At 42.3% G+C, this 16,759-nt stretch overlaps 2 protein-coding genes across 2 annotated transcripts in view; one reads left to right on the top strand and one right to left on the bottom strand.

Annotated features, from left to right (window-relative positions):
- Positions 1-8,039, top strand: part of LOC139931003 (geranylgeranyl transferase type-2 subunit beta-like) — an 8,107-nt gene extending 68 nt beyond the window's left edge. Inside the window, exons 2-8 of the mRNA XM_078287574.1 lie at positions 2,354-2,551; positions 3,321-3,426; positions 5,550-5,602; positions 5,735-5,845; positions 6,651-6,776; positions 6,944-7,093; positions 7,899-8,039. Of these exons, the coding sequence (XP_078143700.1) occupies positions 2,354-2,551; positions 3,321-3,426; positions 5,550-5,602; positions 5,735-5,845; positions 6,651-6,776; positions 6,944-7,093; positions 7,899-8,039 (885 nt within the window). The remainder of the gene's footprint in view (positions 1-2,353; positions 2,552-3,320; positions 3,427-5,549; positions 5,603-5,734; positions 5,846-6,650; positions 6,777-6,943; positions 7,094-7,898) is intronic.
- A 6,744-nt stretch (positions 8,040-14,783) lies between these two features.
- On the bottom strand, positions 14,784-16,409 carry LOC139931004 (ankyrin repeat and SOCS box protein 17-like). The gene is made up of 3 exons (XM_071924366.2): positions 16,024-16,409; positions 15,562-15,838; positions 14,784-14,990 (listed from the first exon to the last, which is right to left on the bottom strand). The coding sequence occupies exons 1-3, from the start codon at positions 16,407-16,409 to the stop codon at positions 14,784-14,786; spliced, it is 870 nt and encodes a 289-aa protein (XP_071780467.2).
- Positions 16,410-16,759: the final 350 nt, after the last annotated feature.

Below are 16,759 nucleotides of genomic sequence, written 5' to 3'. Positions count from 1 at the left end.
GCTTTCTCAGACTGTTGTTCAGCAGCCTGTTAAGCCACTGCAATTGATTGGCTAGAGGCTAAGGTGTGTGTGTGTGTGTGTGTGTGTGTGTGAGGAGGCCTGTCTCCACTGTCAGGTGTAGTGTTTCAAATGAAAGCCGACAGGGAAAAGATTCACTCCTGTCCTGTTCACCTTACTGCCTGTCTGCTCATCAATAATCACTAGTGCAGTGCCCGTTCAAAACATGCCTGTCCGGAACGGGCCGATTGCTGCTTGCAGCTTTCTCGGGAACCGTGTGTGCTCGTACCGCTTGAGCCCCGCTGCTGCACAGAGCGCTGTCCGCTTGTTTATTCAAAGTTTAGTAATATTGAACATGTCGCGTGTCCAAATTGCACCAAATCCGACACCGCACATCCTTGGGTCCCCAGCAATACACCCACCAAGTGTGAAGTCAATCGGACGAACGGTTCTCAAGATATGCGAAGGACACACACACACACTCACACACACACACACACTCACTCACTCACATACAGAGATTCCTCGCTTTATAGTACTAGTGCATAGGGCTGAACAATTAATCAAAATTTTATTGAAATCGCAATATGGCCTACTGCAATTTTCAAATTGCAGGAGGCGCAATATTTGTTAAAGGCAAAATGTGTGTCAAAATACCATTTTAAATTAAATATTGTCGTGCTGCAGAGATGTCCTGGCCTACACATCATATTCTACAGACTTAAGAAAACATCTTTGTTTGGTACAGATCCCCTCAAAAATCACACCATAATCATTTTAATACGTTTTTCAATGAAAATGAGAATAATGATGTAAAAATTATCATTCCCTCTAATATCGCAAATCATATTGCAATTGCAATATCAGTCAAAATAATCGCAATTAGATATTTTTTCAAAATCGTTCAGCCCTACTAGTGCAGTGCCCGTTCAAAACGTGCCTGTCCGGAACGGGCCGATTGCTGCTTGCAGCTTTCTCGAGAACTGCGTGTGCCCGTACCGCACACTGCACGTCCTTGGGTCCCCAGCAATACACCGGTCACTGCCAGTGTTATCTTACATTGATTTTGTCATCCCAGGGACAGCGCTTTGAGCCAAAATGGCACCCATAGCACGATGCCAATGAGCAGGAACATCAATATGGCAGCATCTGGTTTGATGCTATGTTTTTTGTACCTGTCCTTTTTGTGACTGTCCCACGCTGCCAGTTGCCCAAATCGGGGTTTCCACTGGTTATGGAATTCCTGGAATATCATGGAATTTAAAGAGGTGTAGACCAGACAGGGAAAGTCAGGGAATTTTACAACTTATTTCAAACATTCATTGCATGAGATGGTTTTCAGTCTAAATGACTGTTCTCCCCTCCCCACAACATAAACAAACCAGGAAGGAAGAACAGTTTCAGGTCATGGAAGCAGTCTTAGTTATTGAAAGTCATGGAACTTTACATCAGAGCCACAGCGGGAACTCGGCCAAATAGGAACGTTTGATCTCAGTTAGGACAGGAGAGAAGAGGCGGTGCACATTGCATTGTGGGATGGGTCTTGGAGGGCTAAGTGATGTCACCGCAGGAGGCTGCCAGGTCCACTGTCACTGCATTCAGTGTCATTCTGCATGAAGACGCACACCCTCGGTCAAATCTGGACACGCACTCTCTGATGTTAAATATCATGTTTTGTCAAAATGTTTCGACATAACGAAGCAAAATAATACAATAAACGGCGAACAAAGGAAAAACGTAAGAATGAAGAAAAGTAAATTGACAAATAAAAATTCGAAGTAATAACTCAAAAAAGTTGGTAATGAGGTAGAGTATCATATAGAGTGTACATAAATTAGAAATTTCATTTGTAGATTCCTAAGGAAATTTAGATCTTAGATTCGTCTTAGATTCTCAGGTTAGACTAGTAAAGACTTGTTAGGTTAGACTAGTTAAGACTACATAAATATTAAGACTGACTTATTTTGAGGTAGTTAGGAAAGTTAGCCACCCTTCCCCCTGGCTAAGCTTGAGTTAAGAACTTTGTTGCTACAGCAACAATGAGTCAGTGGGAAGTTTATATACTGAAGCTATTTCATACAAGATGGCAAATCTTTGAGAGCAAGCCTTACGAGACAAACAAACCATTAGAGATCTACAACAATCAAGAATTAGTGGAGCGACTGTGATTTTCTAGAGAAACCATCCTTATGCTTAAATCTGACTTAAATTCAGTTTGAAGACTAGGTATATCTTTATTCAACTGGTTTGACATGTTTTCACTCTTTGGTCCGATAACGTATTTTCCATGGTGATGTAAAAAGGAAGCAGATGCTGTACTCCCGTTCACTCCCTGTCCCTGTCTGTGTCTGTGCAGGAGTACACGCTGTCGGAGTACCTGAGGATGAGTGGGATCTACTGGGGGCTGACGGTGATGGACCTGATGGACCAGCTGCCCAGGATGAACCAGCAGGAGATCACAGACTTCATCAAGGCCTGTCAGCACGAGTGCGGAGGCATCAGCGCCAGCATCGAACACGACCCCCACCTGCTCTACACCCTCAGCGCCGTGCAGGTGACTGCAGTTTAAATACACCTTATTGTTCACCGGCTGACTCAAAAGACAGTCAAGATGAAGCCTATTTGACAATTTTGTGGTTTTCTTAACAAGTTTTCCAATTCTTCATCCTAAAGTGATATATTTGCTTATGTTCTACCCCTTGTGAAACCCTACTCTATACTTTTAAATATACCTTTAGGTACATAGAATTGTTTTTAAAAGTAAACAAGCAATTTGCACCTTAATTTTGGGTGTGTATTTTGGTGGAAGTCAAAGGAATATTTAGCTAAACCAGGTATAAATGTTTAAATATTGTTGAAATAAGTGCTGCTATTTTTGCCAATAAGCAAGGTAACACAAAGAGTTTGATGTGATGTTCTCTCCTCTAGAAAGGGAGAACGAGAGAACAGCATATATTGTGTCTAGTTTACAGTAAAACCTAGTTTATCTGAACCTCAGATTTAACAGAAATAATGGGCAGAAATTAATCTCAATCAGCTTTAGTCTCAAATCTCTATGCATCTCAGTGGTCCATGTATTTCATTCTCTAGAGCTGTCTCACTTCCTGAGCGTTTCAGATGAATTATTTTCTCCTGCAGCATCTTCATGATCCAGGAGATATTTTTATTGAAGCTCCCAGAAAAACGTCTCCAGAATCTCAATTCGTCTCTGTTGGCATCAGATCTGGAGCTTGATTTCTCTACAACTCTTGTGTTCATCTTCTCTCTGGGTTTTTAACTTCTGACTGGGTTTTTTTTTTTTGTATATTTGATCTCTCCGTCAGATTCTGTGCTTGTATGACAGTGTCGATGTGATTGATGTGGACAAGGTGGTGGAATACGTCAAAGGGCTGCAGCAGGAAGACGGCTCGTTCGCAGGGGACAAATGGGGTGAGCAGGGCTTACGATATATACTGTATATTCTTTGTTTTGTTTTTGTTTTTTTTCCAAGAGATACATGTGCTCCCAAATGGAAAAATTGGAGAGCACAGGATTTTAGGACCATGGTGAAAATAATTGAAAATATCCAACACTTGGAATCTGAAGTTGAGTATGTGCTTCTTTTCAAATTAACAGGTAGCATGGATTTATTTTTAACAACATATATAATTGTTAATGAATTTTATCTTTTTATCTGTCTTTTATCTGCCTTCTATTGATGTAAAGCACTTTGAGCTGCATGTTGTGTATGAAAGGTGCTATACAAATAAAGATTGTTATTATTATTATTATTATTATTATTATTATAGGTCTGTTATGTTAGTGCTTGAAATAACCACCAATGACCTCCATCTTTATTCTCTCGCCTTCACACTCCTCCCCTCTCATCCTCAACACCACTCCACTCCTTAACCAACAGCACCCTCTAGCAGCAGGACGCTGTAACTAGGCCATAATATCTACATGCAAATGCAATACAACATAATCTGAACACATCTCCCTCTTTCAATAAAAGGTAACTTCCTTCATAACGATAACACTTCCAATGCTGTACTTAACATAACATTATGCACGCTTGTCTACAGCAGACAAATCAAACAGCCTGGTTGAATTTAACAACATGCATGCACATGTAGTTTGGTTTTTTAGTCCAGAACATAGTCCTTAATCCAGGTGGGCGGGTTCCTCCACCTGTTAGGTCTGCTTTGTTCATTTGTCCCTGGTTGAGCATGAGTCTCTGGTTGTGGATTCACCAGTTCTCTGTCAATGTCCATTTCAGTGTTCAACTCTGGTAGTACAGAGAGGTGTGAGGCATTCCAGATTCTTCCATCATCCAGCAGGTAAATGTAAGGGCTTTTCTTTCCCACCACAATCCTTGGTTGTGTGAACTTTTGTTCTCCTTTCTTGACTTTCCATGGCTTCCTGACCCTCACTTGATCCCCGGGTTGGAAGCACGTTTGTTTTGCACTTCTCTTCATATCTGTGTACTGTTTTGATTTGTCCTGTTTCTCTTTTACTCTTTCTCTTACGGCACCCTCATTTACAGGAGCAGGAGCTACATCCATGATTTGGAGTTTTGTTCTCATTTGCCTTCTGTGGAGTAGTTGTGATGGGCTTACTCCAGTGGTTGAGTGAGGGGTTGCTCTGTAATAAGAAAGGACCTTGTGAATGGCTTCCAGGGTGTAGCTTGTTTTGAAGCAGTCTGCAGACAGTCTTTCACGAATGCGAGGCATGCATGTTTTCTCAACGATTTGATCACGTAGCATTTCATTTTCCATGGTACCGAAGTCGCATGTCTTAAAGGAATAGTTCACCCAAAAATGAAAATTCTGTCATCATCTACTCACCCTCATGCCAAATGAAACACAGGTGAAATTTGTTAGTCCATATAACACACAGGGAGGTTGCCAGCACAACTTCGTAGCAGCCTTCTCCAAAACAACTGAAGTCAATGGGGACCAGTTCTTTAGAGTTTCTTTTGGACAGAAGAAGGTCTTCAAAGCCAGAAAGCATCCATCGTAAGTATCAGCAGTAAGCGGCAAGGTATTGTATATTCTTTGTCCCTCTGTTCCCAAACAGTGAATCAGAAGAGCTCCTTTCCTCTCCGCGGAGAAGCCATCCCCTCCGACAGCCAGCAGGTAGTTGTCGAACAACTTATTCCAAGCATCGAACGCTATCTTCGGATCTCCCGGGCACTCCAGGAAAGCCGGAGGAGGTTGCAAGGTAAGCAGAGCCATCTTATTGTCACTTCTTTATCCTCGTCGCCACTTGTTATGTTAGTGCTTGAAATAACCACCAACACGAATGCGTTTAACAAGGGACCTCCATCTTTATTTTCTACCGCCTTCACACTTCTTCTCCCCTCTCATCCTCAACACCACTCTCCACCCCTTAACCAACAGCACACTCTAGCGGCAGGATGCCATAACTAGGCCATAATATCAACATGCAAATGCAGTACAACATAATCTGAACACAACAAGGTCTTCTATTTAACTTAATTTAGGTGTGCTATAAAACTATTAAAAGTGTATGATATTGTGTTATTCAGTGACTGTTCTCTGTCTTTACAGGAGAAACAGACACAAGGTTTTCCTTCTGTGCGGTTGCTACTCTTGTGTTACTGGTAAGCACATTTTGATGTGTGCAGTATTGCTTTAGGTTGCATCATTTTAACAACACTGCCTGCTTTTTTATTCATTGAATACATAGTAATGAATTATTTGTGCATGACTGTTGGTCTTCTGTTCTTTCCAAGGGCAAGATGGACATGATAAATGTTGACAAAGCGGTAGAGTTTGTCTTGTCCTGTATGAACTTTGATGGAGGGTTTGGCTGCAGGCCCGGCTCCGAGTCTCATGCTGGCCAGGTAAGTCCACTCACTTCATAACTGCATGCTGTCCTATTGGCTTTACACAATATAGTGCTCTTATAAATCAGCAATGAATAAGCAGCATGCAGAGGATTTTGAGAATTATTCACCACAGTTGGGCAAAGTTACTTTTACAAGTGATTAGTTTACTTTGTTACTTACCTTAAAAGTAGCTAGTTGCATTACAAAGTTACTCTTTATTAGATGCAACTTGTTAGAGTACTTTTGTGCTTGTGCTGCCAAGTGTTGTTGATCATTATTTAAAATGCAAAGCAAGACTGCTGCTCTGTTTTTAAAATGGTAAGCCAGTCTCATTTCATCTGCATGCTGTCTGCACAAGATGCAACAATATGAGAGAAAAATAAAGGTAATGAGATTCTAATTTCAAAAGGTAACGAGTAACAGACTACAAGAAATTAAAAACGAACATGTTGAGTAATCTGAGTATCCAACACTGTGTTAAACACATCAAGAGTGCATTAAAATAGCACTGTGGGGCTGCTGAAAGGTTGTCAGTCCCCGACACTGACAGGATCGGGTGTGCTCAAGCTGTAGGCTGATGACTGGAGGATGGCTGGTATTACATTTACAGCAAGGCACTGAACCCCAAAGTGCTCCAGGCGACCCTGCTGTCTGGCCTCTCTGTTGAAATACCTGAGTAGCGGGCTGAGTGTGTATCTAGGAGGGATAAGCGTGAAAAGATACTCAAGGTACTTAGTGGAAATCTACAAATAATGTCATCTTCATCTTCAAAATCCCTCTCAAACAAAACATGTCTGCTGTCTCTCCTCCTCTCCGTCAGATTTACTGCTGCACCGGGTTCCTGTCCCTCACCGGTCAGCTGCACCAGGTGAACGCTGACCTGCTGGGCTGGTGGCTCTGTGAGAGGCAGCTGCCGTCCGGCGGCCTCAACGGCCGACCGGAGAAGGTTGGTTACCTAGGTTACCTGTATGTTGAAATGTTACACTTATACCCTGTCGTTCCTGTTGTGTGGTTTAATCAACTAAAAACACCATCCAAATTTGAATTTCGTCGTACTTCCACCAAGCTTCTGACCCAGCAGCACTGGTTTCTCTCTCTGTGTGTCTCCCTCAGCTCCCAGATGTGTGTTACTCATGGTGGGTTTTGGCCTCGCTGAAGATCATCGGCAGGATCCACTGGATCGACAAGGCCAAGCTGCGCTCCTTCATCCTGGCCTGCCAGGACGAGGAGACGGGAGGTTTCGCCGACAGACCGGGAGACATGGTGAGCTGTCCTGCACTTCTCTGCCTGCATGCATTTTCCCCATTGACATATTTCTCTCCATATTATCCTTTTAAATATCTACCCATAAGCCTGTAGTCAGCCACTTGTCCTCTGGTACTGTTTACTCTCCCCTAGGTTGCCCTCATCTTCTTGCCCTCATTTTCTTGCCTTCAGATCCTATTCCATACTCTCTCACACCTTTGTGTTAACAAGTGATCCTAAAACTCATATGAAGGATTCCTACTCAGGTCTGGAAAGTCTGGAAATATATGGAAAAATAATTTCGTAATATCTAGGTCTTTAAGTTTGGAAATTGCACAAAAAAGTTTGGAAAACTTTGGAAAAATATTTACTGTCCCACAGATTTTCTGTGGTTTTAGTCCATTGTCATTTCACATATTCTGATATTTATCGCTGTGAAGAATAATCTTCATCTATAGAGACTTTTGACAGAGTTCGTAGGGGCAAGATGACTGTCTATAGCATTAATCATATTTAACAACAAAATCTTAAAATTAAATCAAGAATTTAAGGTCTGAGAACTGGGTAGTTAGCATGAGCAGCAGAAACGCCACAGTAATGAGCGCTGAGCACCCAAGATGGAGACAAAATAAAAAAAATAATAATAATAATACAGGATCTCGCCAATTATCACTTTAACACTGATAGACCTGAGGGCAGCCCTGCAGTTCGAAACAAGGTGACACATTTGTTACTGATCGGCCCAGAGGGAGGACGACATGTTTACTGTTGCCTTGTCTCTCTCTTTGCTTCTCTCTCTCTCTCTCCTCTCTCTCTCCTACAGGTGGATCCTTTCCACACTCTGTTCGGAGTGGCAGGTCTCTCTCTTCTTGGCGACGAACAGATAAAGCCAGTGAATCCTGTGTTATGTATGCCTGAGGACGTCCTGCAGAGGATAGATCTGCTACCGGACCTCCTGAGCTAACCTCCTTGAAACTCTTCCCTGCTCTCTCCACTCCTCCTCTGCTTGTCTCTGCCCATGAAAAGCTGGCCAAGGCGGTTGTTACCTTAGTTAACTTGGCCGAGGACAGTAGAGGCGGCTCTGATTTCCTTCCTCTCTTCCTCGGCTAAGCGTGGATCATGTTCGTTGTTTGAATAAATAAGGAATGTTCTGTCTTACTCTAAAGGTTTGTACATTTGACCCTGAAAGAATATCATGATTATGATTAGTACCGCAGTGACGTCAGGTGAGGGCAGATGAAGGGTGGTGATGCGCCAGTGACCGGCACACAATACACTTGATTTGTAGTTAAATGCATGGGGAAGTTACAGTAGATCTGTGATTTCATTGCTTTTATGTTCTGTCTCTAGGGGCATAAGAGACTTCACAGCTCTCTCTGCTTGACAGTGAATTTGTATGAGGCACCAAAATCTGTCTGTTGTCTCTTTTTTTGGTTTAGCCTTTTTTCTGCACCTGCTCTTTCAGATCAAATAACTTCCGCTCTCTTAAAAGTAACAGCTTGTCAAGGGCAAACCCCCATCCTGTTTACACTAGAGCAAGCATACTGTTCACTTCGAGAAACGATCACTGTGCTAATAGGCCTCGCAACTGGAGATGCAACAGGGGACTTTTTGCAAAAAATGTTTTTGTTTGTTTTGTTAATCGTGTCGCTGCATTGTACTAACTCAGCTTGAAATACAGTGTTTTGGCAGGAACTCAAAGGACTGTGATTGGTTGGTGACTGGAAAAACCCAATGCTAGAAGACATGTTAGTATCATCATCTGTTGCTAAGTATATTTTATGTTTTATCCACAATCTCAGCTACACTATTTATTTAAGTTCTTGTTACTCAGTCTAACAACTTGCATGTGTAAAACCATAAAATATCTCCAGTCTTAAGCGTTCATGATTCTGAAGCTTGTCTGTCTTAGCTATGATGAAGTTAACGTTTTCTTGTCTTCTTGATTCTGTTTTTGATTTTGTTTTTCCTTTTGCGAATAACCATATTGATATGGTGACTGATGTTGATGTCAGCTTGCTGCACTCTTGTTGCCTGAATGATATCCACTTGTCTTACTGAACGCAAAGCTTGTTTACCGTTTGTGAAAACTGTTCAGTGTCGACATTGTTACAGATAGAATATATATCACATGTGGAAACTATCAGTTGTAGGGCTGTCCCTGACTAAAGTAATTATAGGGTAATAAATGGCCAAAAGATTTAGTTAACTAATTGAATAATTCATTTACAACTGAGAAATCTCTAAATTTGCTTTTCCAATATTGCTATGCAAATCAAGGAAAACCCATTCCCTTAACAAAGATTGATGCTGACTTTTGATCCTTGTGATGATGCCAGAGTAGAGATTTTTAAGGGATTTTCCAGGAAATGTGCTACTTATAAATTCATAAAATCCTTAAAAACAATTCAAACCCTAGTCGACGGACCTGAATAACCCATTAGACTGCTCATCTGTATTGTGGGGGCAGCTCTAATCCCATACAAGCCATACGTTTGCACAACTGTCTATTTTAATATTATTGTAAGTAATGACATTGGTGTGATATCTTGGTCGGCAATAAATGCGTATGATTTCCCCTGAAGTGTGATTCAACTCATCTTTGCACTCAAAGATCCTAAAGAGCATCTGCACAACAAACACTTCATGTATACCCACTGAATCTTAAATGTCTGTGATATGAGTCATATTTAGCATATTTAGCACATTTAATTAATTTCACCAGGTTGGTCCCATTGAGATCCAGGATTTCTGTCTTTTAAGGGAGAGCTGACCAAGACAGCAGCTGCACATTTAGTTACAGTCACAGTTAGCATGTTTGCTTTAGCTGTTTGGCAGTAGCATGCCTGCTGGTGTGATTTCTTGGCATGTTGATATGTTGGCTTGTTAGCGCTTTGTGTTTGCAGCATGCTAGCTGGCTTAGCAGTTGTTAGCATGTCTGCCCTGGCCAAAAAGACAGAACATCTGCGGGGTCCAAATCTAGTTTAAGACTAAGACATATGGAAAAATATGAGTATCTGTGTTATGTTTAAGACAGGAGTTACATAACATATTATAGTATAGATATGGTAGCCGGAATAAATTGCTCTGTTCTCAGCTCTTCAGCTTTAATTGTTTTCAAATACAAATCGGTTTCTGAACTGCTGAGATGGCTGTTTCAAGCCAGCCAGTCCCACTTTCCTGTAATTGTTCAAATTTGGTTTCTGAACGGCTCAGCGGGCTGTTACAGGCCACCAGTGTCCGCTGTCCCATTTGCTTATTTTTGTTGAGATCAACAGAGAGTCTAGAAATTACGGTGTGACATTGGGAACTAGGGAAAAGCCTAAGCGTAGGTATACAGGGTTGTGTAGGTGACTTTAGCTGTATTTAATGTTGAGAGGGATTATATTGTGTATGTGTGTGTGTGAGCCTTGTGGAGGTGTGATGATCCTAATTCAATGAAACATCTGTGATGGGAGGAGACTGCTTGATAACCCCAATGACAAACCTGCACTCACACTCAACCCTGTAACATTTAACATTAGACATTAGATTAGGGGGCTGATCCTCGCTAATCCTCTATAGTCACCATTTGTGGGTTTGTATATCACTCTTTTGACATCTGAACTGGTCTTGTGTCTTAATGCTGAACCTGGACTGTGGCACAAAGCATTGTTACATCAAACTCTGTGTATTGGTAAATGCAGACAGAGAGAGGCGAGAAGCACTTTTCATTATAATCGACCATATAAGGAAAAAGTGAGGCAAAGAGAGATAGAGGACACACAGCGGCGCAGTCAAAGCATCATTAGTTTCCAATAATGTAGATTCATCTTCCGTGGTCCAAACAGCTGCTTTAAAATCACCAAGAGTCTCATCTATATGCAAGACATTACATCTGTGCTGAGGTTCCTGGACCGGTGCTGCAGAGAACGTAAGGTTTCTTACAGCAGTGGTTCCCAAAGTGGGGTTCGGGGACCCCCAGGTGGTCCTTGAGGAGGTTCCAAGGGGTCCACAACAAAATGAGGAGTAGTTTCATTTCACTATAATTTACTTCACAATAAATGATCCCAGTGAGAGAATGTGTAAGACTGACTGTTGTAATTAAATCTGGACTCTCTCTCTCTATATATATATATGGACAAAATCTTGTCAAATGGGAGTCTATGGCTGTAATATGTGTGTATTTGGAGATTTGTAACACGATAAAGTTTGAGAATCCATGATTTAGAGCAAATAGACACCACTAGATGGCAGCCTTACCACTCATCACTCTTCATCTGGATATGCAGTGAAGTTGCTGCAAACTACTTTATGTGTGACTTTGAGCTCTATCCTGCGAGTCAAACATATCCATATGAAACTGATCAGGTTATTGGTTATTGATTATAGCATCACAAACTTTCAATACAACTCTGACTCACTGAAGAAATGTCTTCATTATGAAAACATCAGAGGGATGTGGAAAAAAACAGGATATACAAATCACTAGAATATTCCAGTGTACATAAAGTACATAAAGGGAGTTTATTGTGACCTTCTAGTATGTGGTATTTTTTTTTTCATCACCATTAGTGTCACTTTAATGTTCCTATAATATTCCTTTAGGGACCTTTTTGGATAGTACCCTTCTAAAATGTATTATAGGATTGCTATTGGTCTTTTTTGTAGGGAGTAAAACAATACGGTTTAGTCTAGGTTTGTTTAATTAACACACAAGTAGAATAAACCAAACTCGTGTCATCATGTGCATCTGCATTGGAATCACACAGTAATGACAAATTATCTCCTTTGATTTTTTTGTTTATTTTTTATGTGGAAGCTTAAGGCACAGAATACATACATTCAAGTTCCAATCAGGAGTGAACTTACAATGTTGTTTCCACCTATTTTTCATTTTATAGAAAACAAAAATCAATACAGTGAAAATGAATGAACGAATAAATAAATAAATAAATAAATAATGAAAATTCAAATGGTAATAAGATAAAATATAGAAATAAAAACATACAAAAATGCAAAAACACCCTTCCTGCCCACTACAATCATTTCTTATGACTTACACAGCATCCCATACACACACACACACACACACACAACATTTCAGTACACCGTAATACAGGGTAATACCATCTTGAACTCAGTGAGTCTGTTGTGCTCGCCCTGAAGCATCTTTGCCTCCATTTAAGAGGGTGACCAGGTCGACTGGTAAGTAGTTTATCAAAGATTTTCCATACTCCACCAAAAATCTTTTCCCCGCCCTTAGATCTCCTACAAAATGAATGAACTTCCATCTGTGTTGGAGGGATCAGGATGAAAGCCGTCCACGTCTTTTACATTTTTGCATTTTACACACCACACCATATTTTGATCCATGCGGGATTTATGCAGTGGAGGCCGGAGTAATAATCCTGTCACCCCAGAAATGCCACAGCTGATATAGGATATTATGTTTTATAGCGGTGGCAGCCTGTAATAATGGGGTAGTGGAAAGATTGATGCTCTCCTCCCATGTAATTAGAGGCAGGTAATTCTTCCCTACCTGTTTTTCAGCACATAATAAAGATAAGAACTTTCCTCTTTCCCTACAGTGTGCAGCCTGATAAGAAAATGAGACTTTATCTCGACTATAGTTTCTAACAATACCTTCCATAAAGTGTAAGAGCAGCGATGGAGTGATGTTCGTCCGCCATAACTGAAAGGTACATTATTATCTCCCTGCACTAATTACTATCTCATGATAGTAAAGACATTGTTTGTTGAAATATTCACAGATACACTTCAGAATTCCAGATTTTTTTTTTCCCCATGTAATGTTGTGGGTGTCAGTGCTGTGGACCTGCAGAGAATAAACTGGCAGCCCTGTGAGTTTTGCATTTATTTGTCTTATTTATTTAGTCAATAGGGGAGTAGGAATCTGTGGGCCCCTGGTGCCTGGGCAGACACAAACATGCTGGTTGTTAGGCTACTGAGAAACCCCACCGGCTCTCATTAGTGTGTGTGTGTGTGTGTGTGTGTGTGTGTGTGTGTGTGTGTGTGTGTGTGTGTGTGTGTGTGAGAGAGAGAGAGAAATAGAGAGAGAGAGAGAGAGAGAGAGAAAAAGAGAAAGTGTGAGGGAAAGCAAATGAGAGAAAGAAGGAAAGAGCAAGAAAGTGTGTGTGTGTGTGTGTGTGTGTGTGTGTGTGTGAGAGAGAGAGAGAGAGAGAGAGAGAGAGAGAAGCAGAAAGACGGATGGATGGGTCATGGCTTCCACCACTCACTCTTGTTTGTTTGCAGGGAAACCGCAACCAATTTTTTCCTCCCTCTCCTCCTCTCAATCCTGTCACCCTCTTGTTATCTCTCAGCACAAAATATTGAGGATTAGTCTGCGCCACGGGAACAGCAGCCAAAAGCTCGCTAACCACAGGCACAGCAGCCAAACTCTTGCTAAAATCTTTCATTAAACCAGAGTATTAGTATACGTGAGTTTGACAATGACGCATGTTTTGGGTGAGACAAAAATGGAAGTGTTTTGGGAAGTGGACACGAGATATGGGTTTGAATTTCTACCCTGGTTAATAGTCATATGGATGAGCGCTGCGTCTCATGACATTTGGAGAAGCCAGAAGCAGAGGGACACACTCAATTAGCAAGGCAGTGTGGCTCTGCTGCTGCTGCTGTTCGCCAAACGGCTCAGGGAAGCTCCGGGCCCGATTCTGCAACTCAACACCCTGGCATGGAGAAACAGTTTTGGAGAAAAAGTTTGTTTACTCTTAATTTATAATTCACCTCCAGTCGGTGCAGGTAGTCTCACCCGTCAAGCCTCTCGACTCTTCTGGCTGTTGTGCTGACGTAGCGGGTTGCTGGTAGCACGGCTGCTCCGGCCAAAGAGAACGAATATCAGCTGGAGTCCAAAATCTTATTACCAGGATTTATGGAAAAATATGAATACCTATCTTATATTTAAAGCAGGAGTCATATATCATGTAACAGTGTAGATATGGTAGCCAGAGTGAGTGATGCACTGCTCTCAGCTCTTGGTATAATCGTTTGTTGATACAATTCGGTTTCTGAACTGCTGAGCCGGCTGTTTCAAGCCAGCAGGATCAGCCGTCCCATTAGAGTATTGTTGTTGAGATCAATAGCAAATCTAGAAATGATTAGATGAGTAGTGTTGAGAACAAGGAATAAGCCTAAGCATAGGTACAGGGTGTTGTAGGTGACTTTAGCTGTGTTTGGTGTAAAGGGAAGTGTGTGTGTGTGTGTGTGAGTGTTATCTAAATGCGTTTAACATTTAGATTAGGTGGCTGGTGAATGGTGCAGCCTGTCTGATGGTGCTGTAGATTTATGATGACGGAGCCTGATGTCCTCTAAGGTCTCCGTCTGATCAGTCGGTGCAGATAGTTTTACCCATCAGGTCTTCAGTCTGTTGTGGAGGCAGAGTCACACGGACCACCCTTGAAGACGTTGTTTGTCTTTGTGTCTTTTGGTTAAAATCCTCAGAACGATGCGTACACCAGCAGGAAGCCAACATTTTACAGGAAGTAAAAATGCAGCTTGACACCCAGTCAGTCCCTGGTGATTAGTGCAGCCGCAGCGCAGCATCAACTAAACCCACACATAAATAACGGCTTCACTGGGAAGCAAATTCAGCAGCATACCATGAACACCATTTGCTTTGCAGTCATCAGCCACTTTATTAACTGTCAGTGGGTTCAAGGTGGCTTTTGTAGAGCGCTGAGGTGTTCAGTCAGTGCTCCAGGTTGAGGTAGCTCTGGAGGCAGCGAGGCAGAAACAGAGCGTTGATGCCGTTGGGCAGGAGGCCCAGGACCAGCAGCCTCCTCCGGATGACCGCTCTGCACAGGTGACTCAGCTCGCACGGATCACAGCTGCGGTTGCGGGGGATGTGGTCCCTCCACTCCGTGATCAGAGGTTGCCGTCCATAAATGATCTGCATCTGCAAGGACAGAGGCACGACACGGGTAGTGTCATGTCCTCGCACCTGTTTGTATTTATCATGTGTGGCTATAGCTGCTGGATCCACAACACCTCCAGAGGCTTGCCAAGATCCACTCAACCAAAATCAATCACATCTATCATATCGATTAAAGACAAAATCCACCCTCAGATACTTTTAGACTGATTTAGAATGCATTCCAGGACTTATTTTGTGATGTTGTAATTTACTTTTTTGGTGTACCCACTTTCCCTCAACCTGCCTTGTGTACATCTACTTAAGTTAGTGATTTCCTACATTTCCCAGAATGCCTTTTGACAACCTCCAGAGAACGAGTGTGAACTTGTTGCATTCAGCTGTGGGTTAAATGTATAGGTGGAGAGAGCATGATAGCACAGTAAGAGCAAGAGATGGCGGCTCTAGATTCTGAGGAACTGACACCAAATCCTGACATTTACCGTTGATGTTTTAGATCGCTGAAAAAGTTTCTCCACCAATACCAGTTTTGTTAACAGTGTTAAAGTGTTTTAAGGTGGATTTTTCCTTTAAATGTCTTGAGTGTTCCACAAACCTCAATCTCTGCAATGGAAACATGGATGAGCACCCTGAAACAGAGCGCCACGCAGGCTTTCAGCTCCCTCATCAGAGAGTCGCAGCAGAGGTTACGCTCCTCCTCTTCCAGACGCGGGAAGTCAAACAGGAGGGAGATGATGACGTAGCTGGGTCTCCTCTCCCGCTCCAACATGCCGTACTGCAGGAGGATCTTCAGTGCATCAAACTGGTGGTTCTGGGCCACGAGCATTACAGGGGTCATCCCCCCCATGGGGCTGTAGCTGGGAGTGAAACGCCTAAGGAGCAAATACATGAATCTACAAGTCACTGAGCCGAAATTGGATATAGGTCTGGACTGGCATTCTATTTTATTGGATAGTTAGCTCGCCTCACCACCTAAAAGAAGATGTCTGGTTCTCTGAGGCAAAGCAAAGCATTTTAAGCAGTTTGTGTGACATTTACTGAGTTGGGGACAAGGTACCTCCATGCCAGGGCCAAGTGATCCGCCTGGTTCTGAGCATACCCGGATATGATCTCCATCAGTCTCCTTACGATGTGTGCGCTGGTCCTGCGCTCGCAGACCAGGTGGAGAATGGTGTTGGTGCACACATTGACGAACTCCATGTAGAGCTGAGTGCCCATCCTGACATGAGCAAAGTGGGCGAAGCGTACGAAATCAGACATGGTTGAGTCCAACTTTTCTGATGTTACATTTCGTAAAACTCTCTCCAGCGTTCTGTATATTCCTGTCTGGTACGTGTTGTGTCCCAGTGGCCTGGGAACCCGAGGCGTCTGAATTACTCCAGCAACCAACGTGACAAAGACGTTGTCGTCGCTGTGGCCTTGTTCGTCTTCACTATCCTGCATTGTTGTGATCTGATGGTCAAAGTTCTCAAGGCGGCAGGTTTTCACCCCAACACCTTGGACAGCAGAGTTCTAAGTCATTATTACGCAGCCTGGCGCACAATAGACCATTATTGTGCATGGAGTTCCATAGAATACAACAAAACATCTAACATTCTCTTCTGTTCTGCATAGAGAAAACACACTGGATTGTGCATAGTGTTATGAACAGAAATGTTTTGGCAAATATAAAGGAGGGTAAACTATGACCTCCAGTCTGTCAGCATCATAAGGCAGACAAGCATCAATAGAGACAAAAACAGTTCGTTTTCAGGAAAGCATCAATTTGTGTTTTTTCCCCCTTAAAACACACA

This window comes from Centroberyx gerrardi, chromosome 13 (assembly GCF_048128805.1).
Source record: "Centroberyx gerrardi isolate f3 chromosome 13, fCenGer3.hap1.cur.20231027, whole genome shotgun sequence".
Classification (NCBI taxonomy): domain Eukaryota; kingdom Metazoa; phylum Chordata; class Actinopteri; order Beryciformes; family Berycidae; genus Centroberyx; species Centroberyx gerrardi.
The sequence above is the reverse complement of the archived record's forward strand: the minus strand, read 5'-3'. Positions and strand labels throughout refer to the sequence as shown.

What these genes read in the sequence shown, in the direction of transcription:
- LOC139931004 (XM_071924366.2), bottom strand. Translation starts at nt 16,409, where the DNA reads ATGCAGGATAGTGAAGACGAACAAGGCCACAGCGACGACAACGTCTTT. An exon ending in CACTTGGCCCTGGCATGGAG is followed by an intron (nt 15,839 to 16,023) that starts GTACCTTGTCCC and finishes TTTGCTCCTTAG; the next exon opens with GCGTTTCACTCCCAGCTACA. An exon ending in TTTCCATTGCAGAGATTGAG is followed by an intron (nt 14,991 to 15,561) that starts GTTTGTGGAACA and finishes CTGTCCTTGCAG; the next exon opens with ATGCAGATCATTTATGGACG.